This window comes from Vipera berus (genome assembly GCF_964194415.1).
Source record: "Vipera berus genome assembly, chromosome: 9".
NCBI lineage: Eukaryota > Metazoa > Chordata > Lepidosauria > Squamata > Viperidae > Vipera > Vipera berus.
In genome coordinates this window covers 16,057,920-16,080,105 of record NC_138212.1, presented here as the reverse complement: position 1 = coordinate 16,080,105, position 22,186 = coordinate 16,057,920, and the positions used below count along the sequence as shown (strand labels likewise).

Sequence of the window (22,186 nt, the reverse complement as noted above, 5' to 3'; positions counted from 1 at the left end):
TCCGTATCTGTTCTGACCCGGATCAGTAGCCCATGGTTTACTTCACTGCTCCCTCTATCATCTTTGGTTTCAGAGCTCCTAACTGCTCTTCCTACTCACCATACAGACCGGTCCAAAACTCAAATTTATTGGGTTTTTCTTCTTTGCTGAATTTTCAACTAAAAATTCCGGGAATGTAGCCAAATTTTACTCTATTCTTATTGCTATTAGAAAGGCCTGAATTAATTTTTTTTTGTCCTGGTGAAGGCCGGTGAATTTGCACACCTATTATTGTTTTTGCTTTGTTTCTACTCTTATTTTATGTAAACGTGTTGGAATATTATCAGTGCTCTCTGGTAAACTGCATCTCGTGCACCATTTTTCCGGTCTTGGCTGTAAATTAGTTAAATTTAAATGGTTATTAGTTAAATTTAAACTATGTTGCCTTGGTTATACTGCTGATGAAATGAAAGGCTTATTTTCTGTTTTCTCTTCTTGCAGGCCCCCAAGCCAGGCCCTTATGTGAAGGAAATGACAGATGCCGCCATGTTTTATAGCAATCGGGTCCTCAAAGAATACAAAGACGTGTAGGTTTTCTTTCAGAAAGCTGCAAGTAGCCTGTTTCTCAGCCAGAAGTAACTGTGAATGCAGTGTCACATGAGAAGCCCTGTGGCCCACATTTTTCAAATTCTTAACTAAAGTTTTACTGGTTGATCTCTGGGGAGTTACAAATACATTATCAATACAGGTAGTCCTTGACTTATGACTATAACAGAGCCTGCTCATTACAACTGTAAGTTGTGACAATCATAAAGCAGGACACCATGTGACCAGATCCATTTTTATTATCTTTTTTTTTCTTAGTGATTGTTCAGTATTTGGCATTTTTGCCTAAAACCAGAAGTAAATGCCAATTTTTGGCAAAATATAAATCATGATCACACGACTAAGGATGCTGCATACTGCTGGGGGCCAATTGCCAAGCACCCAAAATGCAATCACATGACCATGGGGTGTGGCCATCGGAACTATGTCATTAGGGGTTTTTTGGGGGGGGTCGTAATTTTAAAAGGTTGCTAAGCAACTGGTCATAAGTGGAGGACTATCTGTAACCCAACTGCAAGAAACAAATGTACAGCTAAAGAGCAAAGGCAAGACTCGCAAATAAGCCCTCTTGGAACGGGAGTGTTGATACCTTACTAAGTTTCATCGACTGGACATTTTAAAATCCAGCAAACTAAGACAGCCTGTCGTTGGCATGAGGAAAGCAGGAAAAAAAATGTTCTAGGAAAATTGCATGGCAAAAAGTAAAGTCCATTTGTGAAAACATGGGGGGGAAGAGATATTAGAAGGAGATTCCTTTATAAATATATTGAGTATCGAACGTTAGATTGATTCTCCGGCCAAAAGATTCTGAGGAGTCGCTTTATCCGAGCAGTTCAATCTGTAAAATAGGGTGCCTTTTATAAGCAGAATTTCAGATGGTCCAGCCAATGACCCAATTAGGTTGTCTGGGTCTTATTTCTTTAGTGATAAGAAGCACGTGGACTGGGTGAAGACTTATCTCAGTATCTGGACTGAGCTGCAAGCGTACATCAAGCAGTACCATACCACTGGGCTCACCTGGAGCAAAACAGTGAGTGCAACCCGCCTCCATATTCCAGGTGCCTCGGGGTAGTTTCACTTGCCTGTTTAACAGAGAGCCTAATTGGACGTTCTTTTTTTTCCCCCTTATCCCTTCAGGGACCTCAGCCAACTGATGCAGAAAACGGATCTCGGGCTCCTGTTCGTGGTGGCCCACCACCTCCTCCCCCTGGCCCCCCTCCCCCTCCAGCTCCCGCCTCCCCAAATGCTGGTTCAGATTCCTCTGCCTCCCGCTCAGCGCTTTTTGCTCAGATCAATCAGGGAGAAGGCATCACTTCCGGTAGGTGGGTTAGTTAATTCAGCCACAAGTTGAGAGCTTAGCTAAATTCTTTATGCATTTTAAAAAAAATCCAAAAAAAAAGAGTCCTGGATGGAATTGTTCTTCAGTCTTCTATGCAGTGGATTAGTCCAGGGCAGGGGTAGGCAACCTTGGCTCTTTTATGACTCGTGGACTTCAACTCCCAGAATTCCTGAGCCACCATGGCTCAGCTTGGAAACTTTCCCTTTCCCCTCAGCATGGCTGGCTCAGGAATTCTGGGAATTTAAGTCCACGAGTCATAAAAGAGCCAAGGTTGCCTACCCCTGGTCCAGGGGATAAGAGTTTCTGCAGGGTGCAGTTTTAACTGCATTCCATAACCCAGTTTTGCTTGTTTAACAGGTTGCAAAATGTCCCAAATGTTAATTCTCTTATGTGGACAGATGGTTAGTGGGGCTAAAGATAGCAGCATGTGTATGTTTTCAACTGAAGGCAAAGAAAGAGAATGAGGTGGCTGGATGGAGTCACTGAAGCAGTAGACGTAAGCCTAAATGGACTCCAGAAGATGGTAGAGGACAGGAAGCCTGGAGGAACGTTGTCCATGGGGTCGCGATGGGTTGGACATGACTCCGCAGCTAACAACAACAAATGCGAAGGGTTACAGAGGGTTGTCAAGGTGTCCCTCTGGCTTGGAATTACAGCGTTTTTGCCGCCTGGATACAGTGGGAACCGTTTCTGTCCTTTTCCAAATTTCAAAAATGTTTGAAAATTTTGTTGGGGGGGGGGAATCAATTTTGAGATGGAGATGGGTGAGATTCCCTTGAATCATACATCCACCATATAAGGTATAAGTCAGGGGTAGGCAACCTTGGCTCTTTTATGACTCGTGGACTTCAACTCCCAGAATTCCTGAGCCAGCATGGCTCAGCATGGAAGCCTCTCTTTTTCTCCTCAGCATGGCTGGCTCAGGAATTCTGGGAGTTGAAGTCCACGAGTCATAAAAGAGCCAAGGTTGCCTACCCCTGGTATAAGTGCTTCATTTTCCCCTTGGTTGAAGAAAGGACCCCACGTTAAGAATACTGTTCAAAGGGTGAACCATCCTTAATATGACCAATGAGTCCCCTTATTGGTGAGATGGGCAGCATATCAATTTAAGGAACAAAGAAACGTTTTTATTTTTTTTCTGATACGACACCTCCAAGCTGGACTTTATTTAAGAGATTTATGTGGCTGCCCGTCTTACACAGATCACAACCACAGGTCTGTTAACATTAAACTTGTGCCAAACCTTCTCCTCATTGCAGTGGGGTGTGTGTTGTCCTACATTATCCTTGCAGAACGCAGTGAATAAGCAGAGAGTGATTTAGATAAAAAGTTACAATAGCACTGAAAAAAGAGAATGACCGTTTTTCACATCACTGTGGCATCCCCGTGGTCATATGATAAAAATTCAGACACTTGGCAACCGCTATGCATTTATGACGGTTGCAGTGTACCCTTTTGCGACTTTCTGACAAGCAAAGTCAATGGGGAAGCCAGATTCACTTCACCTTGTTACTAACTGAACAGCTGCAGTGATTTGCTCAATAAAGGTGGCAAGAAGAGTCGTAAAATGGAGCAAAACTCACTGTCTCGCTTAACAGTGGAAATTTTGGGCTAAATTGTGGCCATAAGTCAAGGACGTCCTGCATAAGGCAAGCTGTTTGGCCAAGTGTTTAGGTTCCCAAGACGCCACAACGCATAACGGATTAGCAAAGGGTGTGAACTCTGCCAATGATGCTTTCCCATCCTAGGCTTGAAACACGTGTCCGATGAGATGAAGACCCACAAAAACCCATCGCTGAAAAGCCAAGGGGGCCCTGTGCGAACGGGACCCAAACCATTCACGGCTGCCAAACCTACCTGCACGGTCAACGTGTCCTCCAAATTTCCCACGAAGAAGGACCCTCCCATGCTGGAGTTGGAAGGCAAGAAATGGAGAGTGGTGAGTCTGCAGCATTTCACCTTGGTACCCCCTGGGAAGCTGGTTCTTTCCAAGAGAACCTCCTCAGTTCAAAGAGTCTTATCACTCAGGAGTCCGGGAAATCGCTTGGCTTGCACAAGAGCGTATAAATTGTGTCGATACAAAAAGCGTGCGTTATCTTGCAAGTGGTGCCTCATTTATTTTCAAGCCCTTGGCCTTCAAAAGGGGCACGTTGGGTAGGGCAGCCCTCTTTCTAATAGGAGGAGGAGGAGGAGGAGGAGGAGGAGGAGATAGAGCCAGGACAAAACCTCAGCTCCAGTTATCTGGAAGTGTTCCCTGGGCGGCCATTCAAAGTTACAATGGACCTCTTGCAAAAAACGTCCATTGGAGGAAACAGACTCCTTTAAGGATCACGGTGTTCACTTAACAACCGCCTCAGAAAGTAAAATCGGGCAAGTTCACATAGCGACCCACTTAATGATTGCCTTGACATGATCGTAATTCTGGGCTCAATTATAGTTGTAAGTCAAGGACTACTTGCAACCTTAAATATTGATTAAATTATTCTGGTCCTGGTTTTGCCCATTAAGAATTGCAATAAGATGAGGACTTGGGTTCTGTGCCTCTGTCTCAGTGGGGGGACCATATGCAATTCAGCTAAGCACCCTTACCTGATGCCCAGTTAGTGAAGTGTGCGTGGTGGACCCCCTGCTCCAGCCTGTGGGTGGATTTTTTTGTGTGTGAAGTTCGTCATTGTTTCTGCTGCTCCTGGTTGCATCAAGAGAAGGTGATAAATCTGAATAATAGCAGCTGCTCCTTCCTCTTTAGGAGAACCAAGAGAATGCCTCCAACTTGGTGATCAGTGGCACCGAGTTGAAGCAGGTGGCCTATGTCTACAAGTGTGTTAACAGTACACTCCGTATCCAAGGGAAGATCAACTCCATCACGCTGGGTAAGTTCACACCTCTTCTTTGGGATTTTGTTGTTCAGTTGCTAAGTTGTGTCTTGATTCTTCACAACCCCATGGGCCATAGTAGGCCAGACCTCCCCCCGTCCTCCACTGTCTCTTGGACTTTGCCCAAGTTCATGTTCATTCTGGAGCCATGGTGGCCGAGTGGTTAGAATGCAGTATTGCAGGCTGACACTGCCCACTGCCAGGAGTTCGATCCTGACCAGCTGAAGGATGACTCAGCCTTCCATCCTTCCAATGCTGATAAAATGAGGGCCCAGATTGTTGGGGTCAATATGCTGACTCTATAAACCACTTAGAGAGGGCTGTAAAGTCTATGTGCTATGGCTATCAGTGAAAAAATAAGTCTTAGCTATGTTGAGATTTTTCTTAAAGGAAGCAATCCATACTAGTCTCATTTCTCTCTCTCTCTCTCTCTCTCTCTCTCAGATAACTGTAAGAAACTTGGGCTGGTATTTGATGATGTGGTGGGCATTGTTGAGATAATCAACAGCCGTGATGTTCAAATTCAGGTAATGGCACATGTCCTTTGGTTCATTTCATCTTGACAGTAACTTCCACCAGGTGTCTCAAAGAGTTACCAGTGTTATAAGCATGAAAATGCTGTAGCCCACCTTCTTTCCCTTCATTTCTATCTTAACATTTAGGAGAGTGGTCAAGCTGTGACCATTAGCCATGCAGTCCTTTAGGAATCCATAAATCCCTTCTTATGGTAGAGGTATAGGTTCCCCCGCACATGCGTGCTAGTCGTTTCCAACTCTAGGGGCCGGTGCTCATCTCCGTTTCAAAGCCGAAGAGCCAGCGCTTGTCCGAGGACGTCTCCGTGGTCATGTGGTCGGCATGACTAGATGCCAAAGGTGCACAGAACGCTGTTACCTTCCCACCGTAGCGGTCCCTATTTTTCTACTTGCATTTTTACGTGCTTTCGAACTGCTAGGTTGGCAGAAGCTGGGACGCATAACAGGCGCTCACTCTAGTACGCGGCACTCAGGATTCGACCCACCAAACTGCCGACCTTCTGACTGACAAGCTCAGTGTCCTAACCCACTGAGCCACCGCGTCCCTAAATCCCTTCTTGGGAGAGTGTAAAAAGGAGGTGCAGAAGGAGTACGATTGATCTCCTCAACTTCTGGATTTAGACTTGCACCTTCCTGTTGGGTGCTTTGCTCCTGTCCACCTTGCTGCTTCTTAATGCACCTTGAGGGAAATGTGATTTCCAGAGAGGAAAAAAATGTTGTCCAGACTTAGCATAGGAGGTGTAGCCCTTCCCAGTTTCTCAACCTGGTCTCTTTTTTTCACTAGGTAATGGGTAAAGTGCCAACCATTTCCATCAACAAGACAGACGGTTGTCAAGTCTACTTGAGCAAGAGCTCTCTAAAGTGTGAGATTGTTAGTGCCAAGTCCTCGGAGATGAACGTCCTTGTTCCTACAGACAACGGTGACTTTGTGAGTTCTTGTCCATATCACTCCGAAGGGGGTCTTCATTAAAGCTGAAAAGGGGGTTATAGGTAGTCCTTAACATATGACTGTAATAGAGACTGCCCATTACGGTTGAATGTGGCGAGAGTCATAAAATGGGTCGGCCATGTGACTGACCCGATTTTACCACCTTTTTTTTTTGCTGCAGTCATTAAGTGAACCCATTGTTTGCCAGACGTTAACTGTTAGTTAGGGTTAATCGTCGTAAAATGTGGTCATGTGACTCCATGATGCTGCAGACGGCAATAAATGTGGCCATTTTGCTGAGCACCTGAAATTTGGTCATATAATTGGTGGGGGGAGTGGCAGTTGGAACTTCGGAACTCCCCCTTTTCAGGTAGGTTGTAAATGTGAACAGTCGCTAATTGAACAGTTGTATATTGAGGACTACCCGTACTTAAAATTGAAACTTCCCCTCTCTTGCTGAAGCAGATAATGGTTTCAGAGAATGGCATGTTATCAGTTCTTTAACAAGGGAAGCAGGTTTTCACTGGCAAACATCAATGCCCCCAGCTGTAGTCACACAACATATTTCACCTGGCTAGTTAATCCAGTTTCTGAATCTGCAAACAGAGTGAACCATAAATTAGCTAAAGTTAATTTACGGATTTAGGTTCATGCAGCAGCTGCCAAAAATAATGAGGTGAGCATGTCATGCAAACGTTTCTGCTAGGTTAATAACTGACCTGTTGAGACATACTGCATGGACCCTGCCAAGGAAATGGAAATTAAGAAAAACCGAAACTTTTAACTGGCTTGGGATAACCATCCTCAAAATAGGTGGGGTTGTAAAAGAATTTCCAGCCAGAAATGGCACAACTGGAAGGTGTCTGACTGAGGAAGGCTGGCACGGTACTCAAATCCAGTTCTCAGAAGATATAGGAAGTCCCTGGGTTGGAAACATCTTAACTTACAACCTGTACTTATGATGGTCTGTCTATTGCCCAAAATGGCAGATGACATTGTCTTTCCTCAGGCTGATGAACCAAGCTGTGTGTTTTTAATAATGTAGCCTATTTTCAGTGCTTCATGAAAACATTGTATGGCTTCAGCAATTTGTCAACTCAAGGAAAGAGAATGCCATCCACCGTTTTTGGTAATAGGCAATCTGTTGGTAAGTCTGAATTCCGACAGAGGGGAATATTTGTAGCTTAGGGTTATAATGAGAGGTCCTTGGTCCTGAGCTTAGTTTTCTTGCAGACATTTCATTACCAAACTAGATAGCATCATCAGTTCTAACAGGGACTGGGATTTGCTCTCATTTTACCTTCAAGTGGCTGGATTTTGTCTTCTAGTATGAGTTCTGACTTAATACAAATTTGAATTAAAGATAGAGCTAGGAAGAGAAGTCATTCTTAAGCTGGGGACGGCCGTGTACTTTGGGATGTAGAAGATACTGTGCCAATACGTTTCTCTGTAGCTTTATCATCCACTCATTGATCTGCAGATTAATACCATTGATAGCTGGGGAAAATACTTGCATTCGCTAGCACAGGGGTCTTCAAACTTGGCCCTTTTATGATTTGTGGACTTCCAACTCCCAGAATTTCTCAGCCAGCATGGCTGGCTGAGGAATTCTGGCAGTTGAAGTCCACACGTGATAAAAGGGCCACGTTTGAAGACCCCTGCTCTAGCACTATGTCATCCAATACTGCTGCTGAAGGAAGAAAACTATTGTTTTGGGGCTTCCCCCAAATGGCAGGTTGCCCAGTTGCTCATCTACTATGGGAAGCGACATATGAACTGGATGACTTAGGAACCTTGCCAAATTCGGAGAGGTGTACAACATGGGGGCTGTGCCCTGGGATGGAGGTGTTCCCAGCACCAGAGATGTCTGTCTTCTGCACACCAGTCAACAATGACTTGTATGTTTGATTTCCCTAGAACGAATTTCCTGTCCCTGAACAATTCAAGACGCAATGGAACGGGCAGAAGTTGGTCACCACGGTGACAGAAATTGCTGGATAAGATGGCCTCCTGCTTCAGGACCTCCCCTTCCTCTACCATCACTTTGGGACACACACAAAAAATGCTTTCTGGGGGCTGGCTTTTAGATTCCTTGTCCCATTTTTCAACTCTCCATCTGCTTCTGTCTTCTTGAAAGACCTGCCTCCCTCCCCACACTGAAAATATACCTCAGGCTGGGATTTGGGGTAAGGTGGCAGGTTCATTCCATTCTCTCCCTTGACTGGCAGGAAGGTGTGGCATTCACTCCCCTTCCCCCCCCCCTTGGTCAGGCAGCAGCCATCTTGTCCAAGGTGTCAAGCAGGCCAAGGAGTTTCACTTAAATGAGGAACGTTGGGAGGGGGGGAGGGACAAAGTTTCTATCAGCATATGGTGCCCCTCCCCTTTATAGATGTATGAAATATACTTGACAGGCTTATTAAATTGGGGGAAGTCCGAGGGAAATAATTCTGTTCAACTAATCTCATCAAGAGATGCTGAGAATAGCTTTGCTGGACCAAAGGCTGAAAAATGGGATGTGTAACATTCCTTCTCCCCTCTTTCCCCCTTCCTGTGTTGTCCTTGTAAATTCTGTGTTGTGCCATGATGTGGGGGAGGAGGGAAACTGCCCGGCTACAGGTGCCACAAGATTACCATGGAACCAATTCTCCTTTCTGGGCACCTGTCCAGCAGTTCGAAACCTGCCCCTCGACCCCTTCCATTCAAGCCCTCTTACAAAGGGAAAATTGTGCCCAAGAGGCCTCTTTTGAACAACTGAACACTGTTCAGTCTTCCAGGACAGTTTTTCCCAGAATCTGTATCAGGTGGTTGTTTTTTTCCCCCCAGGGCAGAATTAATGCTCCATTCCAAGAGAAGTATTTAATTGTTTGTAAGCACAATTCCATGGCGTTTTGGTTCTGCTGCTCACTGGCATTTGTTAGCCCCATAGCATTTGGGCTCTTTAGCTAGTTCTCCCTCTCTCTCCTTGCTGCTTCTCTGCAGAGTTTTGTGTCACACAGCACTCTGGTGATCGTGCCCAGGCTGAAGGCATGGTACTGGAATGACCCACCACAGGGAGCTGCCTGTCTAACTGTAGTAATGCAGATAATATCTTTTCTTTCCTCCTTTTTGCCACATTTTGAGTTTTCCACTTGAAAATTAACAGAAGATATGCAACTCTTATTTTGAAACTGTCCTGTGATTCATACATCTCTCCTGAGGCTTGTGGAATATAAAGTCTTTCTTATGTACTTAAAATTATACTGAAGATAGAATAAAATTAATGCCAAGTTGCTCATAAAGCATGATCCTTACTAAGCTTGCCATGTGTCTTCAAAGCTGGTCGCTCTTGTTCCGTTGTTTTTCTATAATTCTTGCCAGGATGAGCGTTATCTCCTGCCTAAATGATCTGTGCCTCGGAGGGCTATTAAAATATACTGCCTGGAGGAGTCTGTAGCTTAGCCCAATACTGGCTAGGGAATTCTGGGAGTTGAAGTCCACACATCTTCAAGGTTGAAGAGCACCGGATTAGGTTCCCAACGCACTAAGCCCAATTAGTTTATGGTGTAATGCTCTGTGGAATAACAAAGTCCAATTGTCCAGTCAAGTATGAGCACATACAGATGATGTGACTGTTAAGTCACACCAGCCCTGAAGTTACCACCATTGCAATCTAAGTTAATAAAACTGGTTTATTAGACTGTGTCAAATTGCAAAATACTTGTAAACCAAAGCAAACATGAATTAACATGGTTTCAAAATGGAATCCTCTTCCATAAATCGTATTTTAAATCTTCCCCCTGTTCTGGGAGATCTAATCAATGGCTTTTTATTAGAATTCCTTGCAGCATTAACAGTGACTCCTTCCACCCATGAAAGCCCACAGTTTTCAGAGAAAAATCTCAGCTGTGGAAACACCTCACCCCTCCACACCTCATTCTGAATGCAGCCCTATTCAGTATCTCCATTCAGAGCAACTACACAATGGCATTTGCAGTGCTTTTGAGTTTCTTTAGACTGACGTCTCAATAAAATCACAGAAGGGGTCTTTCTTTCAAACGGGACTTAAACTGTACATACCTGAAGTGGGAATTTTACGCATTGTGATTCCAATCAGTTACACCCTCCCAAACAATGGTGACCAGCTCCGATTGTGCCATACAAATACCATATTATCAGGTGACAGCTGATTTAACACCTACAACAGGCAGGTCCTGGAGACAAAGGTTGGTTTTTGAAAAAGTTTTAAATACTTGCAGTTGAACATGACTAAGCTGTTAATCCTGAAATGGAACAGTAGCCTAGCAGGTTAGTAGAAACAGCCCTGTCTTCAAGATAGGTCTCTATGGAGCGTATCCCACCTTGCCATAAAAATCATCTCCAGCCAGCAAACCCTATGACAGAACAGCCTGACTGTCATCACCAGCAGCATCAGTGAGAAATGGCACGATGTTCTTGAAGAACCACTCTTTGGAAAAGCGGAGATGGTCTCCTTCTGCCCCAAGGAACACCAGCTTCCCTGCTTGGTCCATTTCCTTCAGGCCCAGGCGATCCTGGAAAAGAAGGGAACATGCCAGTTAAACTGAGAAGTCAGAAACTAAATGAGACGATGGCAAAATTCATACTATAACCCAACCACACTCTGCCATAACATTTAGGGTGTAACCGAGACTTCTGTCTTAATTCAGCAATCCATAGGATTGTTCATGCTTTTTAGGGATTCACCCGATACAGCTTGAAGGTTTGGCAGGTGACATCTAGCCAACCTTAAAAAGCTAAGCCGTGTTAGTCTTCGTTACTACTTAAATGGGGTGGGGGGAGGGGACAGAAGGATATCTCAGAGTTATAAACTAGACAGGGAAGTAGACAAAATAATTAAGGAAGGCAATAGCAAACCTCAGGTAGCTAACCCAAAGTTAGAAATAACCACGTTTAGCACATAGATATAGCCACGGCCCTTAACTGACCTAGTTTAAGTTTGTTGGGTGAACGAAACTCTAGAGGTCCTTCTGCCAAACCCTGATGGTTTCCAATCCTGGAAGCAATTTTCAAGGTAATATTTATTACAGGCCTTTTTGTTCTTGCCCGAATAGACAAATTATGTCCCCTAACATAATGCTGGCTGCAGTGTCAGATAGGATGTTTATTGCAAGCTAACTCGAGTTTTCAGTCATTCAAAGGAAAGACAGCAGCACTCGAGGTAATTACCTCCGTGTAGAGCGTGGTCTCTTGAAGAGGAATGGTCTCCTTCGTCTGGCCGCTCCGGTAGTAACCAAACCACTTGGAAGGAAAGAGAACAAGAAGGCATAAATTATCTTTATTGTGATCAATCCCTGGAAACTGCTAAGAGCCAACCCTGTGTTTCTTATCCTAATGAGAACATCTAGTGCAGGGGGTAGGCAACCTTGGCTCTTGGATGACTCGTGGACTTCAACTCCCAGAATTCCTGAGCCAGCATGGCTCAGCTTGGAAACCTCTCCCTTTCCCCTCAGCATGGCTAGCTCAGGAATTCTGGGAGTTGAAGTCCACGAGTCATAAAGTGGCCTAGGCCAGGGGCAGGCAACCTTGGCTCTTTTATGACTCGTGGACTTCAACTCCCAGAATTCCTGAGCCAGCATGGCTCAGCTTGGAAACTTTCCCTTTCCCCTCAGCATGGCTGGCTCAGGAATTCTGGGAGTTGAAGTCCACGAGTCATAAAAGAGCCAAGGTTGCCTACCCTTGGAGCTGGATTCTCAAAAGTGGGACAGGGAGAGCTGAAGAATTAAAATGTCTTCAAAGAAAAACAAGAAAGGCCAGCTGCCTCATGAAAAAGCACCTTTGGGACAACCATGACCTGGAATGATGGAGAATCTCCGTAGACAAGACAGGGAGAAAAGCGATAAATCCCCTGTGCCCCAATAGGGGAGACCTGCCAGAATACCACATCTGAGGATACTGGACTCAAAAATGGTACAACCATTCGTTCAAAGTTACAATGCCACTGAGAAAAGTAACATGTGACTGGTCCTCACACAACCGTCACAGCATGCCCACAGTCATAATATCAAAACCTGGATACTTGGCAACCAGCAAGTATTTATGATGGTTGCAGCTTCCCAGGGTCACACGATCAGCATTTGCGACCTTCACAGCCAGCTTCCATCAAGCACAAATGAGCAACATCAAGGGGGAAGCTGCATTCGCTTAGCAATAGCAATTTAGACTTATATACCGCTTCACAGTGCTTTACAGCCCTCTGTAAGCGGTTTACAGAGTCAGCCTTTTGCCCCCTTGATAATCTGGGTCCTCATTTTACAGACCTCGGATGGATGGAAGGCTGAGGCAACCTTGAGCCGGTCAGGATCAAACCACGTAATGTACTTAGCAACTGGAGCGAATCTCTTAACAACCATGGCACAAAAGGTCATAAAATCAGTTGTGACACTGTTTAACAACCACCTTACTGAACAATGGAAATTCTGGTTTAATTATGGTCGTAGGTCAGGGAGTACCTGTACTTTTTTTGGGACTAAGAACTGCCTCTGGGCGGTACACAAGGGCTAAATCCCATTTTGATTTTCAGATGTGCACACCTTTTATAGCACCCTTCTGAGCAGCTCACCTCAGTGGCAGGAGGATCTACCATTGTGTCATTGAGGAACCGCACCATCACAAATTTTTTCAGCGTCATCAGGTTTTTCTTGTAAGTCTCGTTGATAACCTGGAAAAACAGGCAGAGAAAGATAAATTTCAGAAAAGTGTTAATGGCAAAAAATCAAACTCTACATCAAAACATGCTACCGTTACCATTTAATCCTGGGCATATGTAAATGGTGAAGGATAGATTAACATATTTTATGTTCCATTCTTCAAAGTTTCCAGCATGACTTACAGTACAAAATGAACACTAGAAAGTTGTTATATTGTCAGAATAATGCAATACAAAAAGGGTGTTTCAAAGGCACTGAACCCACCCAGACCAGCTTAGTTTCTTTGAAGCAGCTCTGTGTTTTGTGTAGATATAATGAATTAGGATTCCAGTCTAGGGTTAGTTCTGGTTTTGCCAATTGAACTTTCTTTCAAATGCTTCAAACTCACACTTTTTCAGGAAGATGCCCCATAGCAGCAGTCCCCAACCTTTGCGGCTCGGTGGCCCGGTGATGGGGGGGGGGGGAAGAGGGGAACTGGGCCACATGAGTGGCAGGCTGGCGTGCACGTGTAGGCAGCTCAACTTAAGCTGCGTGGCATGTCCACACATACCGGCACACTGCTTGTGCAAGTTAAGCTGCACGCAACCCGGTTGCAAATAGACCTCTGGTTTAAAGCGGTATTTCTCAACCTAGGGAATTTTAAGATACGTGGAGATTCTGGGCATTGAAGTCCACATATCTTAAAGTTGATAAAGGTTGAGAAATATTGGTTTAGAGTACCTGAGTCTGCTCCTCTGCTAAGCTACGGTTTGTTGACTCATTCCCAGTCATTCGTTTATTTATTTTCATTATTAAATTTATACGCCACCCATCTCGCCAAAGGTGAGTCGAGGCAGCAAATTACAAATTACAAACCCTGTGGTTGGTTTCCTGGCACACAGGAACCCTGTGGTTGGTTTCCTGGCACACAGAAGCCTTTCAACAGTATGCAAACAGCCTAGCGTTTTGCATTGGTTAGAGCAGGGGTCTTCAAACTTGGCAACTTTAAGACTCCTGGACGTCAACTCCCAGAATTCCTCAGCCAGGACCCCTGTCCTAGAGTCAGGGCTGGCTGAGGAATTCTGGGACATGACATCCACAAATCTTAAAGTTGCCAAGTTTGAAGACCCCTGGGTTAGAGAGTCTGGACTGGCTTACCCGCTCCTGATTGATGTCAGCCAAAAAGAGACTGCTTCTGCGGTACTGCTGCTCGTTCACCGGATCGTGCCAGTATTGGGCCTGGACTAGGCTGTGGCAGAGAGAGAACAGGGCAAACCCCAAATCATAAAAGAGCTGTTGAATTTTTCCCATTCCACCCAGGCATTTTTTCCCCCAATAGATTTTGGGTTACCCCCAATATACCCTACATATATATATATATATATTGGAAAAGCCAAACTCACTGCTTCTGAATCTTATCTGTGTAAGCAATATCCAGCACTTTTCTCAACCAGTCACAAAGATGCGAGCTCTCCCCAGGGCAGTGTGGAAAACCAAACACACCTGCAGTAGGAAGAGAATCACTTAGAATTTGCACACTTAGATTTTGCACATTAGCTTGTCAAGCAAGCCCAGAAAAAAGTCTGAGGGGCCGCTCCACTGACACTAATGCAGAGGGTTCCCAACCAGGGGTGTTTGCACCCCCTGGGGTACGAGACGATATTCCAGGAGGTGCAAAAACATGGGTTTTCAAAAATTATAGTGTATATGCATAACTCATTGCCGTTATTTCGAACTTTTGTTAAGGGGCATGAGACTGTATCAGAAGCGTTCTAGGGGTGTGGGGTATAGAAAAGGTTGGGAGCCGCTGCACTAATGCATATGTCAACACTGCTAACATCGGATGTTTTTCCACTGACAACAGATGGAAATGTAGCCATCTTTTTCCCTTTCGCTTTTAGAGTTAGATGATGCTGGGAGGGGGGGGATGTGAATGAGAGTCCAGCTAGACATAACAACACTAAGACTTAGCGTGAGAATCAAGGTTACTGGACTCAAAGCTGATAAAAGAATTGGCGGGCTGGAGAGGAAGCCCGGGCTTCAAGCTAACTGGCGAAAGTGATTTATGACTGCTAATTGGAGGAGGGAATTGGGCTTTGATACCATGTGCCTTCGATTATGTAAGTGCCAATATTGTGCTACTTGAATAAAAGATCCTTTAAGGTAAACAATGCCTCGAAGTTCTTTTGAAGAGTTTCATCTGTCGGAACCATGACAGCATACAGCTAATCCCTGACTTACCACCATTTGTTTACCCAAAGGGTTCTGAAACCTGAATGCAGAAACTGAAAAAGCTTCTTGGATGAGAAGTGAAATGTTTTCAAAGGGAAAAAAAAAGTCCAGTTGCCTTTTGGAAAAAGTATCTTTGGGGCAACCATGACTTGGACGATTGAAAATCTCCCTAGACGGCCATTTGTTTAGTGATCGTTCAAAGTTACAAGGGCGCTAAAAAAAAAGCGACGTATGACCATTTTTCACATTTACGACTGTTGCAGCATCCCCACGGTCACGTGATCAAAATTCGGAGGCTTGGTTGACAACTGGCAACTGCTGTGTCCCAAGATCATGTGGTCACCTTTTGCAACCTTCTGGCAAGCAAAGTCAATGGGGAAGCCAAATGTATTTAACAACCGTGTTGCTAACTGAACAACTGCAGTGATTCACTTAATAACTGTGGCAAGAAAGGTTGCAAAATGGGGCAAAATTCATTTAACAACTGTCTTGTGCTTAGCAATGGAAATGTTGGGCTCCATTGTGGTCATACTGTACATCAAGGACTATCCATATTTTTTGGCACGTCAATGGCTGAAAAGTTGAATGGTGGAAGTGAGGAAACAGTTACCTACCTAGCAAGATACCCACTTTAAACAGAAATCTTTATTAGTTGTAGGATATCTTCAAATATAGTACAGGTGATTCACTACTATGTGGACCCCTCTCTAGGGTCAGGGAGATATATTTTTTGAGATCCCAACCCCGCAGCGGAACAATGAGGCAAAATTAGCAAGGAATACATACAGTCTATCCCAGGGGTAGGCAACCTTGGCTCTTTTATGACTCGTGGACTTCAACTCCCAGAATTCCTGAGCTAGCCATGAGTCATAAAAGAGCCAAGGTTGCTTACCCCTGGTTTATCCAATGCTTTGAGCAACATATTTTTCTATTCTTCCCTATTGAAATTGTGCAGAAAATTGCGCTCTCAGAGTTCAACGACGGTTTGCCACCAAACATCAGCAATATAATTTCAGGGTGGAGGGGGGGGTCAGTAAAAGACTGAATTCAAGAGTCACGTGTTGCCTAATTCTGGTCTGAACACACAAGTGTTTGGGATTTTTCAATGTTTTAGAAAAACATATAGTTAAAATAGGGAAATCCGATTTTGTGTTGGCCAAGAAACTGAAGATATCGTTGAAAAATTAAAACCCCAGCAGATTGAATTTTACATCAGACACAACAAGTTTAAACAACGACCTCAGGATCCATCCTAGTAAACCTGTACTTCAGGTTTAACAGACACTGGAGCAGAGTTTCTTCAACTGAGTCCCATGAGAGTTTGATTCATGAGAAACTAAGGCGCGGGGGGGGGGGGGGAATAACACAAACACAGCCAGTTTTCTATCACCAGAACTTTGCCTCTTGATCACAAATTCTGGATTGGTGTCTTTTTTTTTTAAACTAACAAGTTCCACAGCCTTCAAAATTTGGGAAAACCTTACAATACGACGGAGATGCTGAGAGTAGATGTTTTCTGGTAGTATATCAGGAGTAGGAACCCTATGAGCAGCACACAAAGACCCTTAGATCACGTGCTGACATTGTTACAAACAGCCCGTTTTCAATGGCACAATTATTAGTAGATTTGGAGGTCTGGGGGGGTTGTATATAAGTAGAGCAAGAATGACAGAACAAGACTGTAAGCTGTACAACTCCCTTTCTCACTCTTAAACCCCCCTCCTCCCCAAACCTCAGCATCAAGCCACAACTGCGTTTAAAAAAAATTCAGCTCTTCCCTTTCTTTGATATTGCTGCAGCCCCTGACTCAAAAGAAGTCTCTTCCTTTGTAGCGGACAAAAAATATTTCTGTGCCATTAAAGGAAAAAAAGTCAACCAGACCACTTCCAGAAACAAAACAAAAAAAACAGCACCAGGTTGTGTTAAAATCTTTTAACACAATTATGGCTTGATGTTGAGGTTTGGGGAGGATGGGGGTTTAAGAGTGAGGAAGAGTGTTGTGCTGCTTACAGTCTTGTGCTGCCATTCTTGCTCTGCCTATAGACAACCCCCCATAACTCTCAATCTAATGAAAATTGTGCTGTTGAAAATAGGCCATTTGTCACTGAATGGTTGTGTGCTGCTCATAGGTTCCCAGGTCCTGATATACTACCAGAAAACACCTACTTTCAGTGTCCCAGTCTTTTTGCGGTTTTCCCAACTTGGATCTTGAATCCTTCATAACCAGAGGACAAATCTGCTAGACCTTGAAAGGGCCAAATTCCACCTTGTTATGAGGACAAAGAGTCTCTTGGACTGCAAGGCGATCAAACCGGTCAGTCCTAGAGGAGATCAACCCTGACTGCTCTTTAGAAGGCCATATCCTGAAGTTGAAACTCAAATACTTTGCCCACCTAATGAGAAGGAAGGACTCACTGGAGAGGAGCCTCATGCTGGGAAAAGTTGAGGGCAAGAGAAGAAGGGGATGACAGAGAATGAGGTGGCTGGATGGAGTCACTGAAGCAGTAGGCGTGAGCCTAAATGGACTCCAGAAGATGGTAGAGGACAGGAAGGCCTGGAGGAACGTTGTCCATGGGGTCGCAACGGGTCGGACACGACTTCGCAACTAACAACGAGGACAATATTTATGATGTCCTAAAACTATGCTCGCCTTTGAAAAACAGAGTTACCTTGGTGTTGACCTCCTATGGAAATAAGGTTGAACATCGGTGGAGATGGACATCGTTGCACCACTGCTCTCCTAAGGAGGGGAAAAACAGATCACCACCAGAAAGACCTTCCACCACAGAACAGAATCCACCTGATTATAATTTCAAGCTGTCTGGTGCAGCATTAATCATTGGTGTTGCGAGGGTTGGAACAGGGATGGGAAATGAAGTTCCAGAATATCTAGATCGCCTCCAGGTTGGGCGGTACAGACTGTTGCTGAGTTCAGTGAGACCTGTTTGTAAAATAAGGCAGAATTGGCAGCATGAGCAGAAACCTGACAGCTATAAATCATGCTTTAGAAACTACCATGGCTGACAACTACCATAGGACACTAAGCCAAAACAAAAGTTGGCATTATGGTTTTGTTTAATGACTGGACTGGTCAATTTAAAACAGATAGGCATTTTCACTGTATCCCAAACAGATCTACTCTGAGCTGTGATGCTCATCATCTGCTACTCTTTAATGGTAGAAATCAAGGACTGAATCCGAGATTCGCCAGTATGCAACCGAGAGTTCAGCCAGTAACCTGGGGGCTCCATTCACTAACTTCATTCCAGGGTCTTCCATCACCTCCTATTTGAAATACTTACAAGAACTGCCCTCCTTGCGAAAAGCCCATGGCATTGTAGCCACCTTGAAGCTTTGGATCTTTAGAAAGTTGGTCACACACCTTCTTGACTTGTTTATTGACATCCATGAAGAAGCTGTTCTCCATGTCCTAAGGAAAAACGAAAAGTTGATGAGGAGTGGCTAGCCAGCTGTGGGAGCTTCAATGGATTGGCTTCATGGGTAGGGCAGGAAGCCGATTCAGAAAGGCCTGATCGCTCTTCCAACTAGACCAGGGGTAGGCAACCTCGGCTCTTTTATGACTCATGGACTTCAACTCCCAGAATTCCTGAGTCAGCAGAGCTGACTCAGGAATTCTGGGAGTTGAAGTCCATGAGTCATAAAAGAGCCGAGGTTGCCTACCCCTGAACTAGACAAACAGAGAACAGGTCTATCAAGAGCCACCAATCTTGGTAGCAAGGTGTAGTCTCCAAATACAAGATTACTCTGCCTCTGCACACCAGGTGCATGGGAGCAACAATGGGAGAAGAGGGCTGCCTTTTTCTCATAGGTCAGCTTCCTAAATACACTGGTGGGCTACTTTATGTATTGTAGAAGAACAGACAGAGCTGGGGGGAGGAGTTAAACATATGATCAGATTAGAATCCTTGCATGGCCACAAGGGAGCCAAGTTCAACCCCTCCTGAATTCTGTTGACCCTTATCTGGAGCGAATTTAATGTTGAACTTTAGTTGACCCGATTCTTTCATATAGTCTTCAATAAATCTTCTATACCTCAACCCAACCAGTAGTCCTGATTCTTTGTACCTGACACCTAGGAGAGAAGCTAGATGTGTCTTGGTTTGAATCGGCAGGCCTACTCTCAGATTCTCAACACTGAAGCTTCTGTTTCACCCTCTTCGTATGAGGCAGCCAGCTGGTCCGGCCAATTAATTAAGAGATGTACAAACCATTTGAATTCAAAAGACCCCACCTCAAGTACAAAACAGGCTGTTTCAGCACCCTAGAGTCAGTCTACATCCAAGATGTTGACTCTTCCTTTTAGAAAAGAGTCTGAAAACGTCTAATTCACATGTCTGCATGCTGAAAGCATGTGCTGTACGAACGAACTCACGTCAATTAAGTTGTTGCCTATCTTCAGAGACAGCACATAAATTCCTGGGATTTTCTCTTCCACGATTTTTTTAATATAACCCATGCTTATGGGGTTGCAACAACTATCTCCTGTAATGTAAAAAAGAAAAGCAAACACAGAAAACCAGAGTAGCTGTTTGTCTAGGTTCCTTAACTATTTATAGCAATAAATATATTAACAGCATTTAGTCGAACAGTAAGCAAATGCCCTAGTTTTTTTTTAAAAAGCTGTGTTTTAAAATTATGAACACATATAAAAGTGCTAGAATCTTACATAAAATGCTGATCTAATACCACCATATATAGCAAGAAAAAGCTGCTTTAGATGAGCCTTGAAGCCTTGTCATACTCCAGATTCACAGATTCAATATGGTGGTTCAAATGCGAAGCAGAGACTGTCCCCTGGCTAGGTCTGAATAAAATTAGCTGGTTTCATGCTACCTGTGTTTATAAATACATTACAAATATTTATGTGCAATAAAATCCATCTTAAAAACAAGAGGCTATGTGAGGGGTCAGCAGATATTTTCTCAGCCCTCCTTATGACCCGCTCAATATACACATCTTCTACGGAAGATACGTGGGTTACAATTGTTCTTTCTGCAGTTATCCTTTTTGCAACATCCTGCTGACACAAGGCAATTTATGACATGTTTTGCCGGAAACTGCCATGCCAGCAAAAAAAACAAACACCCACCACAAAAAAATGAATTTGCTTAATATTTTAACCTTTAGAGTGCTTCATTTAGCCACAACCACAAAAAAGGTCATAAAATTGAGCGGCATCACCTGGTGACACACTGAACAATCCACATGACTATAATTCCAGGCTCAATTCCAAGTGTAAGTCAAGTCAACTTGTATGCTAAAAGGAAAGGCTAACCTTCCATTTTACAAATCATAAACACTCCTACACGCATATTTACCCCCCCCCCCAAAGATAAAGGAATCAAATCTTCTGCTGAGAAAAACAAGGAAGTATTTTAGAAACAGGAACTTGGTTTTAGTCATCATTGCTTTCATTTTTATTATACCAGCTGCACAATTTCTACAGTAACACAAGCTTTCATATTTCAGCCTTCAAATTCCATTGTGAGACTCTTGTAACTAAATTACTTTCATAACAGAACTAGTATTTGACTCCTACCTTGGTGGATTGGAATCTATTTAGGCGCAAACCACTAGTATTATATATTAACATATATTAACATGGAACTTACAATTCATATCAATTCAGAAACTCCACTTAACTCAAAGGAATTTATGTTAATTCCAGATAAATATGTATAGGGTGTCACCATAATTAATTTTCTAACAGCCAGCAACTGATCACAAATAAAAGCTTCCCAGGGGCACCACCATTCTTCCACTGCTAAGCATATGAAACAGACCATGATTAAACTGGTATGTGTGCCCCTAACATGGTATGTGTGCCTCTAACAGAATCACAATATATAAAACAAATACAACAAAAAATGTAATTTTACCAACCGTTGCAAAACTTTTTTTCCTTAAAGGTTAAGAAAGTGTAGGTAAAAGTTACCCCCAATTTTATTCCCCCCAACTTCACAAGGGAAGTTGGGTGAGGGCAGCTGATAGCCTTAAATTAAATGCCACTGTCAAGGAAGCACATGATTCCAAAGATGTTACCACACATATCTGGGACTACGTGTAGGGCAAACTTTTCAACTTTAAGACTTTTAAGATTCATGGACTATAACTCCCAGAATTCCCCAATCAGTAATTCTGGGAGTGACTGGCTGGGGAATTCTGGGAGTTGAAGTCCACATCTTAAAGCTGCCAAGGTTGGACATCCCTGGTGTAGGATCTGCCTGCCTCTTACTGTCTAGTGCCCGTAGTAAGAGGATACTCAGCCACCCCTAAAAGAGAACAGCAGGGATGGAAAGCAACCTACTGGGGGGGGGGCTCTATTGCAACAGCTTCCCCCCCCCTGATCAGTTGTGACTCCATCCTTGGGAGCGTTTCATCCAGTGGCCAAGGCTGTCCACTTTAGCAAGGCATTCAGATCTGCCTGAATGGCACACCAGACTTCATCAACAGCCCAATTAACAGGTTTTACTGGTTTCTACTGGTTGATTTTCTACTTTAAAGTTGTCTCAACGGAGACCTATTATTAGGTCCATGGATAAAATCAACGGCTAACAGAGGGGGTCTTCGAACTTGGCCCTTTTATGACTTGCGGACTTCAACTCCCGTGCCTGGCTGAAGAGTTCTGGGAGTTGTGGACTTCAACTCCCAGAACTCCTCAGCCAGGCACGGGAGTTGAAGTCCACAAGTCATAAAAGGGCCAAGTTCGAAGATGCCTGGGCTAACACAATGAGGCTTCCCCCGACAAAAAGAAGCCTTCGAGCAACAAGTCCCATCACCCCCAGCCTGACTGGGAAACAGAAGCGAAACGAAGCAGCTCTGCTCCGACTTCCAACCGGCTGCAATTGGAAGGAGGCCCTTTAAATTTTCCCAAAGGGCAAAGCCTGGCTCACCCATGCCGTGCCAGATAACCAGCGGCACTGGACCCGCAGCGCTCCCGGAGCTCGGCCGGTCAAGTCCGCCCAGCAGCAGCAGGAGCCCCGCAAGCAACATCCATCCGCCCGGCGCCATCCTCCAGGGATCATGTGACT

General features: G+C 44.2%; 2 protein-coding genes across 7 annotated transcripts in view; one reads left to right on the top strand and one right to left on the bottom strand.

Annotated features, from left to right (window-relative positions):
• The window catches only part of CAP1 (cyclase associated actin cytoskeleton regulatory protein 1), a 22,544-nt gene extending 13,005 nt beyond the window's left edge, over positions 1–9,539 (top strand). For all 3 annotated transcript variants that reach the window (XM_081335307.1, XM_081335306.1, XM_081335308.1), the window contains exons 6-13: positions 481–566; positions 1,510–1,615; positions 1,723–1,903; positions 3,673–3,863; positions 4,671–4,794; positions 5,242–5,324; positions 6,115–6,258; positions 8,176–9,539. In XM_081335307.1, coding sequence (XP_081191433.1) covers positions 481–566; positions 1,510–1,615; positions 1,723–1,903; positions 3,673–3,863; positions 4,671–4,794; positions 5,242–5,324; positions 6,115–6,258; positions 8,176–8,259 — 999 coding nt within the window. In that variant the 3' untranslated portion in view covers positions 8,260–9,539. The remainder of the gene's footprint in view (positions 1–480; positions 567–1,509; positions 1,616–1,722; positions 1,904–3,672; positions 3,864–4,670; positions 4,795–5,241; positions 5,325–6,114; positions 6,259–8,175) is intronic.
• Positions 1–22,186, bottom strand: part of PPT1 (palmitoyl-protein thioesterase 1) — a 25,290-nt gene extending 3,104 nt beyond the window's left edge. For 2 of the 4 annotated variants that reach the window (XR_014027409.1, XM_081335310.1), the window contains exons 1-9: positions 22,049–22,186; positions 19,528–19,637; positions 18,437–18,564; positions 17,804–17,874; positions 14,306–14,405; positions 14,061–14,151; positions 12,836–12,934; positions 11,443–11,514; positions 10,596–10,787 (exon numbers count right to left, since the gene is read on the bottom strand). Coding sequence is in view for 3 of the 4 variants with exons in the window: in XM_081335310.1 (XP_081191436.1) it covers positions 10,629–10,787; positions 11,443–11,514; positions 12,836–12,934; positions 14,061–14,151; positions 14,306–14,405; positions 17,804–17,874; positions 18,437–18,564; positions 19,528–19,637; positions 22,049–22,166 (948 nt within the window). In the remaining variant the exon portion in view is untranslated. Of the gene's footprint in view, positions 1–3,812; positions 3,834–9,906; positions 10,788–11,442; positions 11,515–12,835; positions 12,935–14,060; positions 14,152–14,305; positions 14,406–17,803; positions 17,875–18,436; positions 18,565–19,527; positions 19,638–22,048 lie in introns of those variants that run through there. The other 2 variants (XM_081335311.1, XM_081335309.1) reach the window with 2 other exon arrangements.